The sequence below is a fragment of the Hypanus sabinus genome, chromosome 11 (assembly GCF_030144855.1).
Source record: "Hypanus sabinus isolate sHypSab1 chromosome 11, sHypSab1.hap1, whole genome shotgun sequence".
NCBI lineage: Eukaryota > Metazoa > Chordata > Chondrichthyes > Myliobatiformes > Dasyatidae > Hypanus > Hypanus sabinus.
In genome coordinates this window covers 50,365,970-50,382,248 of record NC_082716.1, presented here as the reverse complement: position 1 = coordinate 50,382,248, position 16,279 = coordinate 50,365,970, and the positions used below count along the sequence as shown (strand labels likewise).

The 16,279-nt window shown below is 40.7% G+C and overlaps 1 protein-coding gene and 1 long non-coding RNA gene across 7 annotated transcripts in view; one reads left to right on the top strand and one right to left on the bottom strand.

The window, feature by feature from the left end:
* Positions 1-4,647, bottom strand: part of LOC132401945 (uncharacterized) — an 83,060-nt gene extending 78,413 nt beyond the window's left edge. For all 3 annotated transcript variants that reach the window (XR_009514759.1, XR_009514761.1, XR_009514760.1), the window contains exon 1: positions 4,082-4,647. This is a non-coding gene — a long non-coding RNA (uncharacterized LOC132401945). The remainder of the gene's footprint in view (positions 1-4,081) is intronic.
* fggy (FGGY carbohydrate kinase domain containing) overlaps positions 1-16,279 on the top strand; it is a 302,066-nt gene that overhangs the window by 149,827 nt on the left and 135,960 nt on the right. For all 4 annotated transcript variants that reach the window (XM_059984315.1, XM_059984316.1, XM_059984313.1 and 1 more), the window contains one exon: positions 3,376-3,479. In XM_059984315.1, coding sequence (XP_059840298.1) covers positions 3,376-3,479 — 104 coding nt within the window. The remainder of the gene's footprint in view (positions 1-3,375; positions 3,480-16,279) is intronic.

Genomic DNA, 16,279 nt, shown 5'->3' with positions numbered 1-16,279 from the left:
GATAGGGCAGGAAGTAGCCAGTGGGGGGACAGGTGGATAACCTTTCAGGTGTTCTCCTTCCACTGCTTATGCAGGTCTTCTGTGTGTACATTGCATGGACTTGTGGTTCAGAGTACCTCACAGAAAGCTGCTTATTAAGTGGTTGTGGACCAGATACTCTCAGGTGTTAGTGTGATGTTGCATTCCTCAAAAGAGACTTTGAGAACATACTTCAATATTTTTCTCTGTCTGCCTGATAATCTCCTCCTTCAACAGAGGTCAGAATGATATATCAGTTTTGGCTGTCTGATGTCAGGCATTTGAACGGCTTGTCTTGTTCAACATAAACAACTGAGAACAATTATTAATTTGGAATTTTTCTTGGTAACGGATACTGCTGTCAGTATACTTGTCCTTCCAATAATTTTAGATTTAACAGGGTTGAACATCTACCACCAGAAAGCCAAGTGAAAATCCCAAGCTCCTGTAGAAAATGTTTTGTTCATTCTAAAGTGGGAGGGCTTGTATTGCACGGTTGCTAACCTTTTGATGTGATGGGTGGAATGGTAGGAAGTGGGTTAGCAAACAGTTCTCTTATGTGTCATGCATAAATGTATGCTGTTTATGAAGTGAAAAGAAAAATCTTCCTGCAACACTTGTCATATATGAAGTAGAGATAATAGTAATGTTGCTATTACACCAGCTGTCCATAGATAGGTTTTTGCTGACTTAACTGGCGACTACATGATTATGAGCTTTTTTGTGTTTAGATAAATTTGCAAATTTACTTATTACGAAGAACCCCCACCCAAACATTCAATTCACAATGAAATAATTCAAGAAAAGAAAATGTTGATGAAGACAATGGAGTTGATGTAATATTAATAGGCTTCCAGAAGGTTTTGATGAAATGCCATGGGATAAAAGGCAACCTGTAAAAACAGTTTTCTTATGGAGTGAGAAGAGAAAATCAAGTTGAATAGTTGATTTTCAGACAAAATTATTTAAATTAAGAAATTTTGTGAGTATAGAGTAGAAGGTAAAAAGATTTCAAAAGGATAAGGACTCAATAAGTTGGCAACAGCAAAGCTGATGGGATATAGAATGGAAAAGTGTGAGGTTACACTAAACCAGGCAAGCAAAGGATTTGTTAAGTGATAAGAGCTTGTACGAGCCAGTATGCAGGCGCAGTGCTTGGTTAAAAGTGCAAATGATATGTTAGCCGTTGTCATGGAATGATTTAAATACCAGAGTAAGTAAGACTGTTTTGCAATCACTCAGAAAATTGGTGAAACTGCAGTTGAAGTATTACGTGTAGTTTTGGTTTGTTTACCTTAAAGTCTCATTTGCCACAGAGGGAGTACAGTATTGCACCTGAGGAAAGTTCACATAGTAATTATAAAGTATTACAGTAATTATAATACTTTTCAGCATCAGAATTTTGGACTTTAATTTTTAGTAAGTTGTTGACAGTTGTTAGAATTTTTCCTTTGATATGACATGATACACAATATTTTGTAGATTAGCTCAAAAAAATCCTACTTCAATATATATAAAATTTAGAAAAGACAGTAAAATGTGAAAGTTGTTGCAGGAGCCGAATACATTTTCAAGGCTCTGTATATAGTGCCTTCATAAACTCTGAATATTTCTAATCTCTTCATAGCCAATGAAGAATACAATATATTGTACAAAACTATATGCTGTAATAAGCTATACAAAAAGTATTGTCATTATTGGAATGTGCCCAACAAACTTCCACAAAGAGCACTATTGATAATGACTGGATAATATGTTTTACTTATTGAAGGATAAATATTAGCCATGATACCTGATTTTAATTACAAAGCTCAGGTACCAATGTCTTCCAAACTTTCTCAGTTAGGAGAAATAAGCTAAAGTTCTTTGAAATATGTTGAACAGAATATTCAAATGTTGCCCACAAGTCTCTGAGCTTAATGCATTGATAATCGTAATATCAGTCTCAAGCTCTTCGTGTCACTGGGCTATCTATGCCACAGCATTCTTCATATATCCCATGACAAGACAAACACCCTTTACATTTGCTATATATGAAAGAACATCTAATAGTAATCACAAACCGACAGCGTCCTGGTAAGTCAGTTGAGAATCAAACACAATGTGAGAATAGTAGCATAGCAAATGTGTTAATTTTGTAACTTTTCATAGTTGTGTGTCTGGTTTCCCTAGGTGCTCCAGTTTCCTCTCTTATCCCAAATTTGCGTTCTTTAGTGTAAATTACATACTGTAAATCATCACTTTGTTGACTGGGAAAAGAAGATGTTGAGAATAAGAGAATCAGAGGGAAGTCAGTGAAATCTGAGGGAAAATAGATTACAAAGGAAATTTATCAGGGAATGGGGTTTATTTGGATTGCAGGCATAGATACAGAGGGATGAATGGATTCTTTCTGGGTCAAAAAAGATAAAATGGGTTGCTATTCATTTGGAACAGATGGAGAATTTAACCCATTACTCTACACAGACAGCAAGGATTTTTGACATTGCTATTGAGCATCTCACAAGTTTATTGTTTTGCATCAGCTTTCACTGTGGGAGATAGTTATTTCTCCCTTATAGTTTTCAGAATCTTTTGGTTTTTCTTAAATCATGTTTCACAACATGGCTCCTGCAAATTCAAAGTAATTTTTGCAAAGAAAGATTCAATTAAGGAAAGTAAACTGTATTACAGAATTAAAGTTTGGCAGTGAAAAAATTGAATTATCAGACAACTTGAATGATATGACTAATAAATAAAATACTGCATATTTTCAGGGAAAATATTTGCAATCCATTGTTTATATAGGTATATCCACGTTACCTACTTGCAGTTGATAAACCAGAATATTACTCATATTATAAACAAAAGAGATCCTGCAGATCCAAGAATTCTAGAGCAATACACACAAAATGCTGGAGGAACTCAGCAGGTCAGGCAGCATTTATGAAAGTAAATAAACAGTTGACCTTTCGATCCAAGAACCTTCATCATTTGTCTTGAAAAGTAATCTTTTATTGTTTGCATTCTATATTTAATAGACATGCTAAGATATTCAGGCAAATTATACTTGCAGCATTGAGATTATTTTGGGATGTTGACACCATTACTACTGGAGTTTATTTTGCCCTTTTGTCTACTTATGTTTCTGGTGAAATGCTCTTAATGTACTATTCTTTTGTGTTGTAACTCTGAAATACTGTGTGAGATGCTAATGGAATAAAAGTTGTCCAAAATGCAAGAAAGTAGGGCTGATGCAGTAAGTATAATGTTTTGCGTTGATGTGGTGGGCCAGATCGTCTGGTTCTGTGTTGTATGAGTGTATGTATTTCAACAACATTTTATCAGTTTTTCAGGTAATGTGTTTTGTTTCCATAGGTGTGATTGGAGCAGATCTAAGAGGTTCCAACTTGCCTTGTGAGAACAAGCCAATAACTTCAAGGCTTGCTCTCATCTGTGGAACATCCTCCTGTCACATGGCGGTAAGGAATTTTATGCTGATGAAAAACTAATTCTAATAGCAGAATCAGAATCAGGTTTATTATCACTGGCATGTCTCATGAAATTTGTTAACTTAGCAGCAGCAGTTCAATGCAATAAGTGATATAGAGGGAGGGAGGGAAATAAATAAACAAACAAATAAATAACAGTATACATATATTGAATAGATTAAAAATTGTGCAAAAAACAAATAATATGTTAAAAAAGTGAGGTAGTGTTCATTGGTTCAATGTCCATTTAGGAATCAGATGACGGAGGGGAAGAAGCTGTTCCTGAATCACTCAGTGTGTGCCTTCAGGCTTCTGTACCTCCTATCTGATCGTAACAGTAAGAAAAGGGCATGCCCTGGGTGCTAGAGGTCCTTAATAATGGACACCGCCTTTCTGAGTCACCGCTCCTTGAAGATGTCCTCGCTACTTTGTAGGCTAGTACCCAAGATGGAGCCGACTAAATTTACAACCCTCTGCAGCTTCTTTCAGTCCTGTCCAGTAGTTCCCCACTCCATACCAGACAGTGATGCAGCCTGCCAGAATGCTCTCCACGGTACATGTATAGAAGTTTTTGAGTGTATTTGTTGACATACCAAATCTCTTCAAACTCCTAATGAAGTATAGCCGCTGTTTTGCCTTCTTTATAACTGCATCGATATGTTGAGACCAAGTGAGATCCCCAGAGATCTTGACACACAGAAACTTGAAGCTACTCACTCTCTTCACTTCTTATCCCTCTGTGGGGATTGGTGTGCATTTCTTCATCTTACCCTTCCTGAAGTTCACAGTCAGCGCTTTCGTCTTACTGACGTTGACTGCCAGGGTTGTTGCTGCGGCACCACTCCACTAATTGGCATATCTCGCTAGTTAATGAATAAGCATCTGTGTTCACCAAAATAGAATGAAGGTATTTATGCAATGGTTTATCATTCAAATATTTAATCAGCTAACTACAAGCTATTTTTCTAACAAGTAAATTAATGTATTATAAATTCAGAATTTGACTATGTGTCATACACTTAGCTAATATATAAATTTAATTTCAAAATACAGTACACAAAAGTTTGAAAATGTATAGGTGGCAAAAAGCAGCAATGACTGACGTTTACCTTTCTTACCAGTTTGCCAAACCTGCTTTCATTAATGACGAGTGAATACAATTTTGGGAATTGTGAGATGGTTTGTTAATTGATAAATACTGGTGATGCACTAAGCTACGCTCAATTAAGACTTCTAGAATTTAATTTAAAAAGTTAGGGATAGATAAACAGAGTTCCAAGTGAAAATGTATGTTTTTGTGGGTATGTGCTATGTAGGCTCTGTACACTGTTTCCCTGTTTACCAACTGGGTGTAACCTGCTGCACCAAATATACAACAGCTATCGCTGAAAAGAGTGAAAATTAGAAGTGAAGCAAATATGATCAACCCACACTGTTCCAAACTCCAGAGCAGGGTTTCTCAACGGGGGAGGCCACAGAGCCCTAGGTTCCGTAAGAGACTATAACTTTAAAAAAAATCTTTTTTTTTTAACTTAGCGCAATGCACGATGCTAGTACATGTAGTGGTGGGCATTGACTGATGCACCATCAATAACTCTCTCTGAGACGTAAAGGCGAGATATCGGCTCTTATTGACTGGAAGAAGGAACAAGCAGTGGTTGACCACCATACTACATACTACAGACTGAGAGGCCGGGCTCAGGCCTCAATCGCCTTTACTCCAGGGTCTGTGGGAGGAGCCACAGGAGCAGTCAGCAGGGGGCAGGTATATGTAGGTATAGACAGGTATATGTAGTTCACCACATTGACCAAGCAGCCCTGAGATAGAAGAGGAGAATTCTAGGCCTAGGGCTAGGCCTGCGGACAATTCTGATAAGAGTAATGATGAAGAATTACCATCTTCTGAGACTTCACTGCACTAGTCCAAAAGTAGACACCAAAAATATCCGTCTCTACAATGAAAGCTACTTATCAATGGGATTTACATGGATTGGTGATCCGCGTTGCCCTATTCCATTGTGCCTAGTCTGTGTCAAACTTAGAAATGTAGCAGTGTCTCCAGCAAAATTGAAAAGACACTTAAGTACAAATCACAGTCATATAACATGTAAAACTGCTGATTATTTTAAAGTCTATTAGAACCTCAGAGCAAACAGTTTAAAGATTTTGAAAATAAAGTCACAGTGAGGATAGAGAATAAGGAAGCAAGTATTTTCATAGTTTTAAGACCAGTTTACTGGAGAATATTTAAAAGACTGTGAAAACCTGGAGAAAGAGCACACCAATCTCCTGCTCCATACAGAAAACCAGTGGCTTAACAGAGGAAGAGTTCTCAACAGGGTGCTCGAGCTGAAATCTGAATTGCAGGAGGACTTTCAAGAAAATAGTAGGCCAGATTTTGCTGAGTGCTTTGAAGGTGAAGAGTGGCTGCAGAAACTAGCCTACTTAACAGACATTTTTCACCATATGAACTGTTGAACAAGTCTCTACAAGGCCCTGGAGAAAATGTTTTGACTTCAAATGACAAGATCCTTGGATTTAAAAGGAAACTGAATCTTTGGAAAAATCATGTTGCAAAAGGAAATCTTGAAATGTTTCCACTGCTGCTTGGGCTTGAGAGTGAGGAAGGATATCAGAAATCTCAAGACTTATTGAAAACCACCTGTGAGAACTTCAGAACAAAATTTAACAGTATTTTTTTCTCCCTTTCAGCACAAATGTATGAGTGGATGAGGGATCCTTTCTCTGAATCTTCTGCTCAGCTTGATAACTTGACTTTGATATAAAAGGGAGAAGTTTGTGAGCTGCACTTTGATCGTGCACTCAAGATGAGATTTACTGACCTGCCCCTGGACAAGTTCTGCATTTCTGAGAAAGAAAGATATCCCGCGATTCATTGGAAAGCAATGGACATTTTGCTGCAGTTTTCGACTTCTTACCTTTGTGAGCAAGCTTTTTCTTGTTTAACAAGCATCAAGAGCAAAGATAGAAATCATCTTATTTCAGCTGAAGGTGAAATCTGTGTGGGGTTATCTCAAGTTCAACCCTGATTGAGAAATTTATTATGTTTGCCTAATCAATTTTCAAAATCTATGAAAGGGAAATAAAGAGATTAATTACCAGGAGCAGTAGATACAATAATATTTATGCAGGGATTCTCTGAGACCTGAAGATTATTTCAGGGATTCCTCCGGGACAAAAGGGTTAAGAAAGGCTGATCTAGAGAGTGTAGGCAAGTCTTTTCAATTTTTCCTCATAGAACACTTGGCCAACCCAGGAATCAAACTTTCTTTCATTTCCTGTAGCACAATTATTTCAGTAAAGCCATGATAATCCAGCAAATTTGGAAACTTTTACTGCTGATTGACTGGCAGATTTTCTAGACAATTGGATATTATTTCTCATAACACCACTAACTTTTAATTCACTTACTTTTTTCAGTGTTACACAACATAATAGACAATAAAGAGTGAACCGGGTGCAATAAAAGGGAATGAAGGAACTACAGGCTGGGTACCACAGAAGCTGCACAGTAACAGGGATCCTGGTGATTGGAAAGGCAGTGTAGGAATTGGAGCACAATGACTAAAAAGGGAGTGTCAAGGCTGAGGTCCTGGTGAGTGGAAGGGGAGAGTACGAACGAACCAAGGTCCCAGTGAGTGAAAGGGGAGAGTAGGAACCAAGGTTCCAGTCAGTGGAAGGGGAGAGTAGGAACCAAGGTCCCAGTGAGTGAAAGGGGAGAGTAGGAACCAAGGTTCCAGTCAGTGGAAGGGGAGAGTAGGAACCAAGGTCCCAGTGAGAGAAAGGGGAGAGTGTTGTGGTTTCTCGTGCCCCACAAATGACCAGGAAAAGCAGAAGATTCTTCAAGAAGGGTTAAACTTTAATTTGCAAATCAAAGCTGAGACAGTCATTGAGCTAGTTGCTGATTGCCCACCGATCCTTGGACATAGCATGTTTTATAGGAATCTCCTGGTTTAGTTGCATTAGCATATGCAATCGGTCTATAGTTGCATACCACACGTACATCTGCCCCTATTGTTTCTACCCATTAACTTAATCATGTCCTAATCTACATCTCTTAGCTACCTCTCATTAACACACCGGTGTCTTCTACATTCTTAATATTTTGTTCTCCTAAATTGGGTACATGCATAGCAAATAGCAAACTCAGATTACATAATTTACATCTCTTAGCTTCCTCTTATTAACACAACATTGTCTTCTACATTCTTAGGATTTCATTCTCTAGCAAATAGCAAGTTGCAACTTTTATACTCCAATAAGAGTAGGAACCAAGGTCCCAGTGAGTGAAAGGGGAGAGTAGGAACCAAGGTCCCAGTGAGTGAAAGGGGAGAGTAGGAACCAAGGTCCCAGTGAGTGAAAGGGGAGAGTAGGAATCAAGGTCCCAGTGAGTGAAAGGGGAGTGTAGGAACCAAGGTCCCAGTGAGTGAAAGGGGAGAGTAGGAACCAAGGTCCCAGTGAGTGAAAGGGGAGTGTAGGAACCAAGGTCCCAGTGAGTGAAAGGGAAGAGTAGCAACCGAGGTCCCAGTGAGTGAAAGGGGAGTGTAGGAACCAAGGTCCCAGTGAGTGAAAGGGGAGTATAGGAACCAAGGTCCCAGTGAGTGAAAGGGGAGTGTAGGAACCAAGGTCCCAGTGAGTGAAAGGGGAGAGTAGGAACCAAGGTCCCAGTGAGTGAAAGGGAAGAGTAGCAACCGAGGTCCCAGTGAGTGAAAGGGGAGTGTAGGAACCAAGGTCCCAGTGAGTGAAAGGGGAGAGTAGGAACCAAGGTCCCAGTGAGTGAAAGGGAAGAGTAGCAACCGAGGTCCCAGTGAGTGAAAGGGGAGTGTAGGAACCAAGGTCCCAGTGAGTGAAAGGGGAGTGTAGGAACCAAGGTCCCAGTGAGTGAAAGGGGAGAGTAGGAACCAAGGTCCCAGTGAGTGAAAGGGGAGAGTAGCAACCGAGGTCCCAGTGAGTGAAAGGGGAGAGTAGGAACCAAGGTCCCAGTGAGTGAAAGGGGAGAGTAGCAACCGAGGTCCCAGTGAGTGAAAGGGGAGTGTAGGAACCAAGGTCCCAGTGAGTGAAAGGGGAGAGTAGGAACCAAGGTCCCAGTGAGTGAAAGGGGAGAGTAGGAACCAAGGTCCCAGTGAGTGAAAGGGAAGAGTAGCAACCGAGGTCCCAGTGAGTGAAAGGGGAGTGTAGGAACCAAGGTCCCAGTGAGTGAAAGGGGAGTATAGGAACCAAGGTCCCAGTGAGTGAAAGGGGAGTGTAGGAACCAAGGTCCCAGTGAGTGAAAGGGGAGAGTAGGAACCAAGGTCCCAGTGAGTGAAAGGGGAGAGTAGGAACCAAGGTCCCAGTGAGTGAAAGGGAAGAGTAGCAACCGAGGTCCCAGTGAGTGAAAGGGGAGTGTAGGAACCAAGGTCCCAGTGAGTGAAAGGGGAGAGTAGGAACCAAGGTCCCAGTGAGTGAAAGGGAAGAGTAGCAACCGAGGTCCCAGTGAGTGAAAGGGGAGTGTAGGAACCAAGGTCCCAGTGAGTGAAAGGGGAGAGTAGCAACCGAGGTCCCAGTGAGTGAAAGGGGAGTGTAGGAACCAAGGTCCCAGTGAGTGAAAGGGGAGTGTAGGAACCAAGGTCCCAGTGAGTGAAAGGGGAGAGTAGGAACCAAGGTCCCAGTGAGTGAAAGGGGAGAGTAGGAACCAAGGTCCCAGTGAGTGAAAGGGGAGAGTAGGAACCAAGGTCCCAGTGAGTGAAAGGGGAGTGTAGGAACCAAGGTCCCAGTGAGTGAAAGGGGAGTGTAGGAACCAAGGTCCCAGTGAGTGAAAGGGGAGAGTAGGAACCAAGGTCCCAGTGAGTGAAAGGGGAGAGTAGCAACCGAGGTCCCAGTGAGTGAAAGGGGAGAGTAGGAACCAAGGTCCCAGTGAGTGAAAGGGGAGAGTAGCAACCGAGGTCCCAGTGAGTGAAAGGGGAGTGTAGGAACCAAGGTCCCAGTGAGTGAAAGGGGAGAGTAGGAACCAAGGTCCCAGTGAGTGAAAGGGGAGAGTAGGAACCAAGGTCCCAGTGAGTGAAAGGGGAGTGTAGGAACCAAGGTCCCAGTGAGTGAAAGGGGAGTGTAGGAACCAAGGTCCCAGTGAGTGAAAGGGGAGTGTAGGAACCAAGGTCCCAGTGAGTGAAAGGGGAGAGTAGGAACCAAGGTCCCAGTGAGTGAAAGGGGAGAGTAGCAACCAAGGTCCCAGTGAGTGAAAGGGGAGAGTAGCAACCGAGGTCCCAGTGAGTGAAAGGGGAGTGTAGGAACCAAGGTCCCAGTGAGTGAAAGGGGAGTGTAGGAACCAAGGTCCCAGTGAGTGAAAGGGGAGTGTAGGAACCAAGGTCCCAGTGAGTGAAAGGGGAGAGTAGGAACCAAGGTCCCAGTGAGTGAAAGGGAAGAGTAGCAACCGAGGTCCCAGTGAGTGAAAGGGGAGTGTAGGAACCAAGGTCCCAGTGAGTGAAAGGGGAGAGTAGGAACCAAGGTCCCAGTGAGTGAAAGGGAAGAGTAGCAACCGAGGTCCCAGTGAGTGAAAGGGGAGTGTAGGAACCAAGGTCCCAGTGAGTGAAAGGGGAGAGTAGGAACCAAGGTCCCAGTGAGTGAAAGGGGAGTGTAGGAACCAAGGTCCCAGTGAGTGAAAGGGGAGTGTAGGAACCAAGGTCCCAGTGAGTGAAAGGGGAGTGTAGGAACCAAGGTCCCAGTGAGTGAAAGGGGAGAGTAGGAACCAAGGTCCCAGTGAGTGAAAGGGGAGAGTAGGAACCAAGGTCCCAGTGAGTGAAAGGGGAGTGTAGGAACCAAGGTCCCAGTGAGTGAAAGGGGAGTGTAGGAACCAAGGTCCCAGTGAGTGAAAGGGGAGTGTAGGAACCAAGGTCCCAGTGAGTGAAAGGGGAGAGTAGGAACCAAGGTCCCAGTGAGTGAAAGGGGAGAGTAGGAACCAAGGTCCCAGTGAGTGAAAGGGGAGAGTAGCAACCAAGGTCCCAGTGAGTGAAAGGGGAGAGTAGCAACCGAGGTCCCAGTGAGTGAAAGGGGAGTGTAGGAACCAAGGTCCCAGTGAGTGAAAGGGGAGTGTAGGAACCAAGGTCCCAGTGAGTGAAAGGGGAGTGTAGGAACCAAGGTCCCAGTGAGTGAAAGGGAAGAGTAGGAACCAAGGTCCCAGTGAGTGGAAGGGTGCCTGGAAGTTAGGGCCCTGATGAGTGGAAAGACATTGTGAGGACTGGGACCTCAGTGAGTGAAAAAGGAATGTATCAAACATGACCATGATTCAGATTGGAAACAGTTGGCCTCCTGAATAGTGGATGGTGTATCACTGAGGCTGTGCTCTATGTGGTCTACCCATATAGGGAGATTATACCTAATCCAGCTGAGGTCTAAAAAGGGTCTTATGTAATTTTAGCAAGATATTTTTGTTCTTGCACCCAGGTCCATTTGCTCTAAGCACTTCATTTGACCTCCGAACTCTTGTAGTACCTAAATGTTATTGCAAGATTTGTGTACAAGGAATTCCATGTCTCTCTGAACACCAACACCTTTTAAGTCTCTCACAATTTAAAAAAAAATCTCTGCTTTTCTATTTTGCTATCAAGGTAATGACTTAACGTTTATTCTTATTATGTATACCTTCCACCATATCTTTTGTCCATTTACTTATCCTGTCTATATTATCTTGAGCCTCTGAATCTTTAGACCTGCCCTCTTAAACACATTTTGTATCAGAGACAACAACTGAGTACCTTTTTAACAAATCAGAGTGAAGTATTCTGAAAATAAACAGTGCATTTTCAGAACCAGGAAGTTAAAGATATAAAAGTGAATTAATACAAAATCAGGTAGAAAGGGGAATATAAAAAAAGAGAAAGAATGTACTAAGAGAAGAAAAAATAGGGAAAGCTTTTAAGACATAGTTTTGAAGATTTGAATCATGTAGTACCATGTTCTTTTGCTTCCTTTTACTATTACTATTCTTTTACTATTTATTTTTTGAAATACAGAGTATATAGTTGAATTGCAGCTGGATTGCAAAATCCAGTTTCCTTTCTAGACTTTCATGCACCTGAACACTATTGCAAAGAACATTGACATGCATCCTTTAAGTAAATTACTTCTCTTGCTCTCTCTGATCCCTTTCTTCAACAGCTTCTCAATCCACAATTTTGCGAGCCTTGCTCAAATATCCCTCCAGCCCATCCTGTGAACTTTTCACCTGAACTGACCACATCCACCTCCCCAACTGCCAAATGGAAAAGCCCATTTACCAGTCACATTCCACAATAGCCAACTCTGTACTCCAACCTGTCATGCTTTCTAGCTTCTGTCCCACAGCAAACTCCTATTCTTACCGGTTGCCACCAATCACTCTCTTCCCTCATCCCTTCTGATCCCCGACACTCCCTTGCTCCTTATCTTCCCTGTCCTGCCTTCCCCTAATCGAAGTCTTGGATTGACCTTAGTTTCTTTGCAACAGGGAGCTTGAGGGGAAAGGGTTTTCATCATTGATTCAGTTTCAAATGTGGTTTGGACCTTAAGAGGCCACTAAATTTCTCAGTGACAGATTCCTCAATTCAGATGTTTGCAAAGCTCTATTACGATTATAGGGGGATACCAGTTTCAATCTGATAGTTAAAAATAACTAGTGATGATTATGTTTATGCTAGGATTTCATACAACACCATCTAAACCAAAGCTCGAGAAGGTTCTAATCAACATATTGCATGAAAAATGGTACATAGACCAATACAGCATAGCAACAGGCTTTTCAGTGCACAATGTTGCGTCAAGCTAAATAAATTAGTAATCAAGTGCCCAAGTAAACTAATCCCTTCTGCCTACACAATGTCCATATCTTTCATTCCTACACATTGATGTGCATACCTAAGAACCTCTGAACGCCCCTATAGTATTAGCCTCCATCACCACCCCAGGCAGTGCATTCCAGCCATTCACCATCTTGCGTAAAGCACTTGCTCCGCATACCTCCTTATCCCTGCCCACCCCAAATGCACAGCCTCTGGTGTTAGACATTTGAACACTGGGACAAATCTACTGGCTGTCTACTCTATCTGTGCCTCTCATAACCCCTGTCACAACTCCCATCATCCTTTGCTGCTCCAGAGAAAACTACCTAAGTTTGTCCATTGTCTCCTTACAGCACATGCCCTCTAATCCAGGTAAACTTCTTCTGAACTCTCTTCAAAGCTTTCATATCGTTCATATAATGGGCAGTCAGAAATGAATGCAATACTCCACATGTGGCTTTACTAGAGTTTATAAAGCTGTAACATAACTTCCCAACTTTTTAACTCATGGTAACCATGCTATATGCCTTCTTTACCACTCTATCAACCAGTGTTGCCATTTTCAGGGAACTTGGAGCTTAAGATCTCTCTCCTGAACAACACCTTTAAAAAGTTTTGCCATTACAGTGTTCTGTCTCATTACATTTGATCTCCCAAATGCAATACTTCCCATTTTAAACTCCATCTGCCATTTCTCTACCTATATCTGAAATAGATTTGTATTGCACTGTGTCTTTTGCCAGTCTTCTATGCTATCCACAATACCACCAATTATTGTATCATGTGCAAACTTACTATACCACCATCTGTGTTTTCATCCAGAGGTCCCAGTATGGATCATTGTGGAACACCACAAGTCACACCCTCCAGCCGGAATAAGCCCCATCAACCACTATCCTCTTTCTTCTATAGGTAAACCAGTAAAAATTTTAAATGGCCTTTTCACTGTGGATTACTGGATCAGCCTCCCATGTAGGGCCTTGCCAATGCCTTACAATCCATGTAGATAACTTCATTATCTTCATCATCTTGGAAAAACTCAATCAAGTTAGTAAGGTATGATTTGCTTCACACAAAGCGATACTGACTGTTGCCAGTTAGGTCATGGATTTCCAATTGCTCATAAATCCTATTCCTAGGAATCCTCTCCAGTACTTCTCTCACTGACATGAGACTCACCAGTCTATAGTTTCCAGGATTATCCCTGTTTACTTTCTTGAATAATGGAACAAGATTTGCTACTCAACAGTGCTCTGATACCACACTTGTGGCTAGAGAGGAAGTAAACATATTTGTCAAGGACCCAGCTATCTCATTCCTTGCCTCTCTCAGTAACCAAGAGTATACCCCATCAGGCACTGAGGGGTTATCCACCTTAATGTTTAATATTCTTTCAGGAGCAATAAGATGTGATTGCACTGAAATGCCTGAACATCAATTTTATACGGATTTACAAAAATGTTGCCAAAATGGCAAGATTTTAGATTTAAGGAAGACTGGAAGTGCTTGTTTGTTTTCATTGGGACAGACAGAGTTGTAGAAACCATTAATTAAGATGTATAAAATTATGAAAGGCACAGACATACAAAATAGGAAGAATCCATTTCCTTTAGCACAGAGTCAAAAACAAGGTAGAATAGATTTAAAAGGAAGGAGAGAGAAATAATTTCAAAAATGGGACGTGAGGGACTCACTGCCTGAAAAGGTGGTAAGTAGCAAATAATAAATATTTAATAACTATTCTGACATGTTCCAAGAGCCTTCATTTCCAGGTCTACCAGGTGGTGGACAGTGGGATAGGGTTAGGTAGTTCTTCTTCAGCTGGAATTAACACAATGGCCAATGTCACCTTTGGATTTATTTATTTTGTATGACTATTCAATGAAAAAATGGAACACCATACTTGTAATAGTTAATTTCAGTGCAGTAATTAAAAATCATCTTGTTGTTAAAAATATTCTTAAATTAAAATGGACAAGCCCTTACATCCTGTGTCTGACTTACTTTGTATGTACGAACAAGCAAAGTAACTTAACGCTATTCTGCGTAGTTGAGTAATGAGTCACATGGCATGACAGCAAAGCCCAGGGTAGAACCTTTCTACTGAAAACAACGCTTGCATTTTGTTATTTGAATATTGATCTGCACTTATCTGAAGTTATGGCTTAATATTTATTCTCACTTAATTCTACTAATTGCCAAATGCAAAAGGTTCTTAGTTGTAATGCATACTTTAGGTGTGATTTTTAATGTTCCTGCCACACAGGTTTGCAAAACCCAACAATTCAAGGTCATGTTTTGTTTCAAAGTGCCCCAAGGCAGTGGTGATAAATGCTTGGAATTAATTTACTGCAATCAGAGGCATGTCTGATCAAGCTGGTGTTCAGACTGCTTTTGATCAGCTTCAGGCGTAGCCAGCCTTAATGTATCACTAACAATCACACCTTTGTAAAATGATCTGCAAAACAGAGCTGCTCTGTACATGAACTGATGGGCTTGTATTATCCTAGTCAAGCAAATAAAACTGTGTATTGATTAAAGTAGCAGGAGTTTGAAAAATGATAGGGCAACAATTGAAGACTTTAATGATGAGACCATTCGGCAAATCCTAGTTCTGCTATGGATTTTAAAATTCAGTAAATTCAAGTGCTGAAAATGATTTAGATAAATTCATTATTTCTTAGTGCTCTTTACTTTCTAGTTGATTGTGTGAGTGACCTGTATCTTGTATCTACTGGACAGCTGAAAACTACAAATACCATATTTCAAGTGAGAAATGAGGCAAATAGAAATTACAGTTATTCTCTGTCCATTCATAGCTAGTAATTGTTTTTAATATTTGCAAAGTTAGATGTATGCCTTTAGAATAGAATTTTTATTTTTTTTTACCATGTAAACATTCAGAAATCCAGTTGAATGTTTACATTAGTTAGTAACTAAGTCCTTAAAAGAACTCCTGGGGGTATTTAGCTGTGAAAAGCACGGTTAAAATTACGGTGCTGCTGCAAGATGGAATAAAATAGCTGACATGTAGAGACATCACTGTCAACCATTTGGTTGGTGTGGTGGCAGGGACCGGGTAATGACAAGTCTCAGTCAAGTATATTCCTGAACTTTGAAGGTAGGTAAGCCACTAAAATTATACATCCAGAAATGACAGTCGAATACTCTGAGAAATCCATTTATTCTCAACCTACTTCTGAAGAAAATAACTTATTCACCTGCTATAATCAAAGTATATTAAAACGTGTCAAAACTTAAAAGTACCATAGAAATGTGGACTCTGTCATTCCGTAGTTCAAAATCTTAGAAATTTTATTTCAATTTACTCAACAGTAATGAATATCAAGAGTGGGGTAAATTGGAAAGCTAAGCAAAAATACCCGGTGGCCACTTTATTAGGTACCTCCTGTACTTAATCTGGGTTACTGTTGCCTTCTTGTTAGCTTGAAACTGACGTTCTCCTCTGACTTATCTCATTAACAAAGCATTTTCACCCATAGATCTGCCACTCACTGATTTTTTTTTTGTTTTTGCACCATTCTTTGTGAACTCTAGAGACTACTGTGCATGAAAATCCCAGGAGATCATCAGTTTCTGAGGTGTTCATACCACCCCATCTAGTACCAATAATCACTTTACAGTCAAACTCATTTAGATCACATCTCCTCCCCATCCAGATGTTTGGTCTGAATAACACTTGAATTTCTTGACCATGTCTACATGCTTTTATGATTGAGTTGCTGTCATGCGATTGGCTGATCAGATATTTTCACCATGAAAAAGATATTTTAGTTTATTTTCACCACTGCCAAATTAAAACTTTCTCCATTGCTCGTGTTTCTCCAATAGTGCCATTTTGCAGAGGTTCATGATCATTATGAAATTTTCAATTCTGAAGTCCTGTCAAAAGCACAACCTACCATTTGTTGAAAGCAACATCCAAGGCCAGAAAAGGAGTGATATTGAGCATGAAAATAA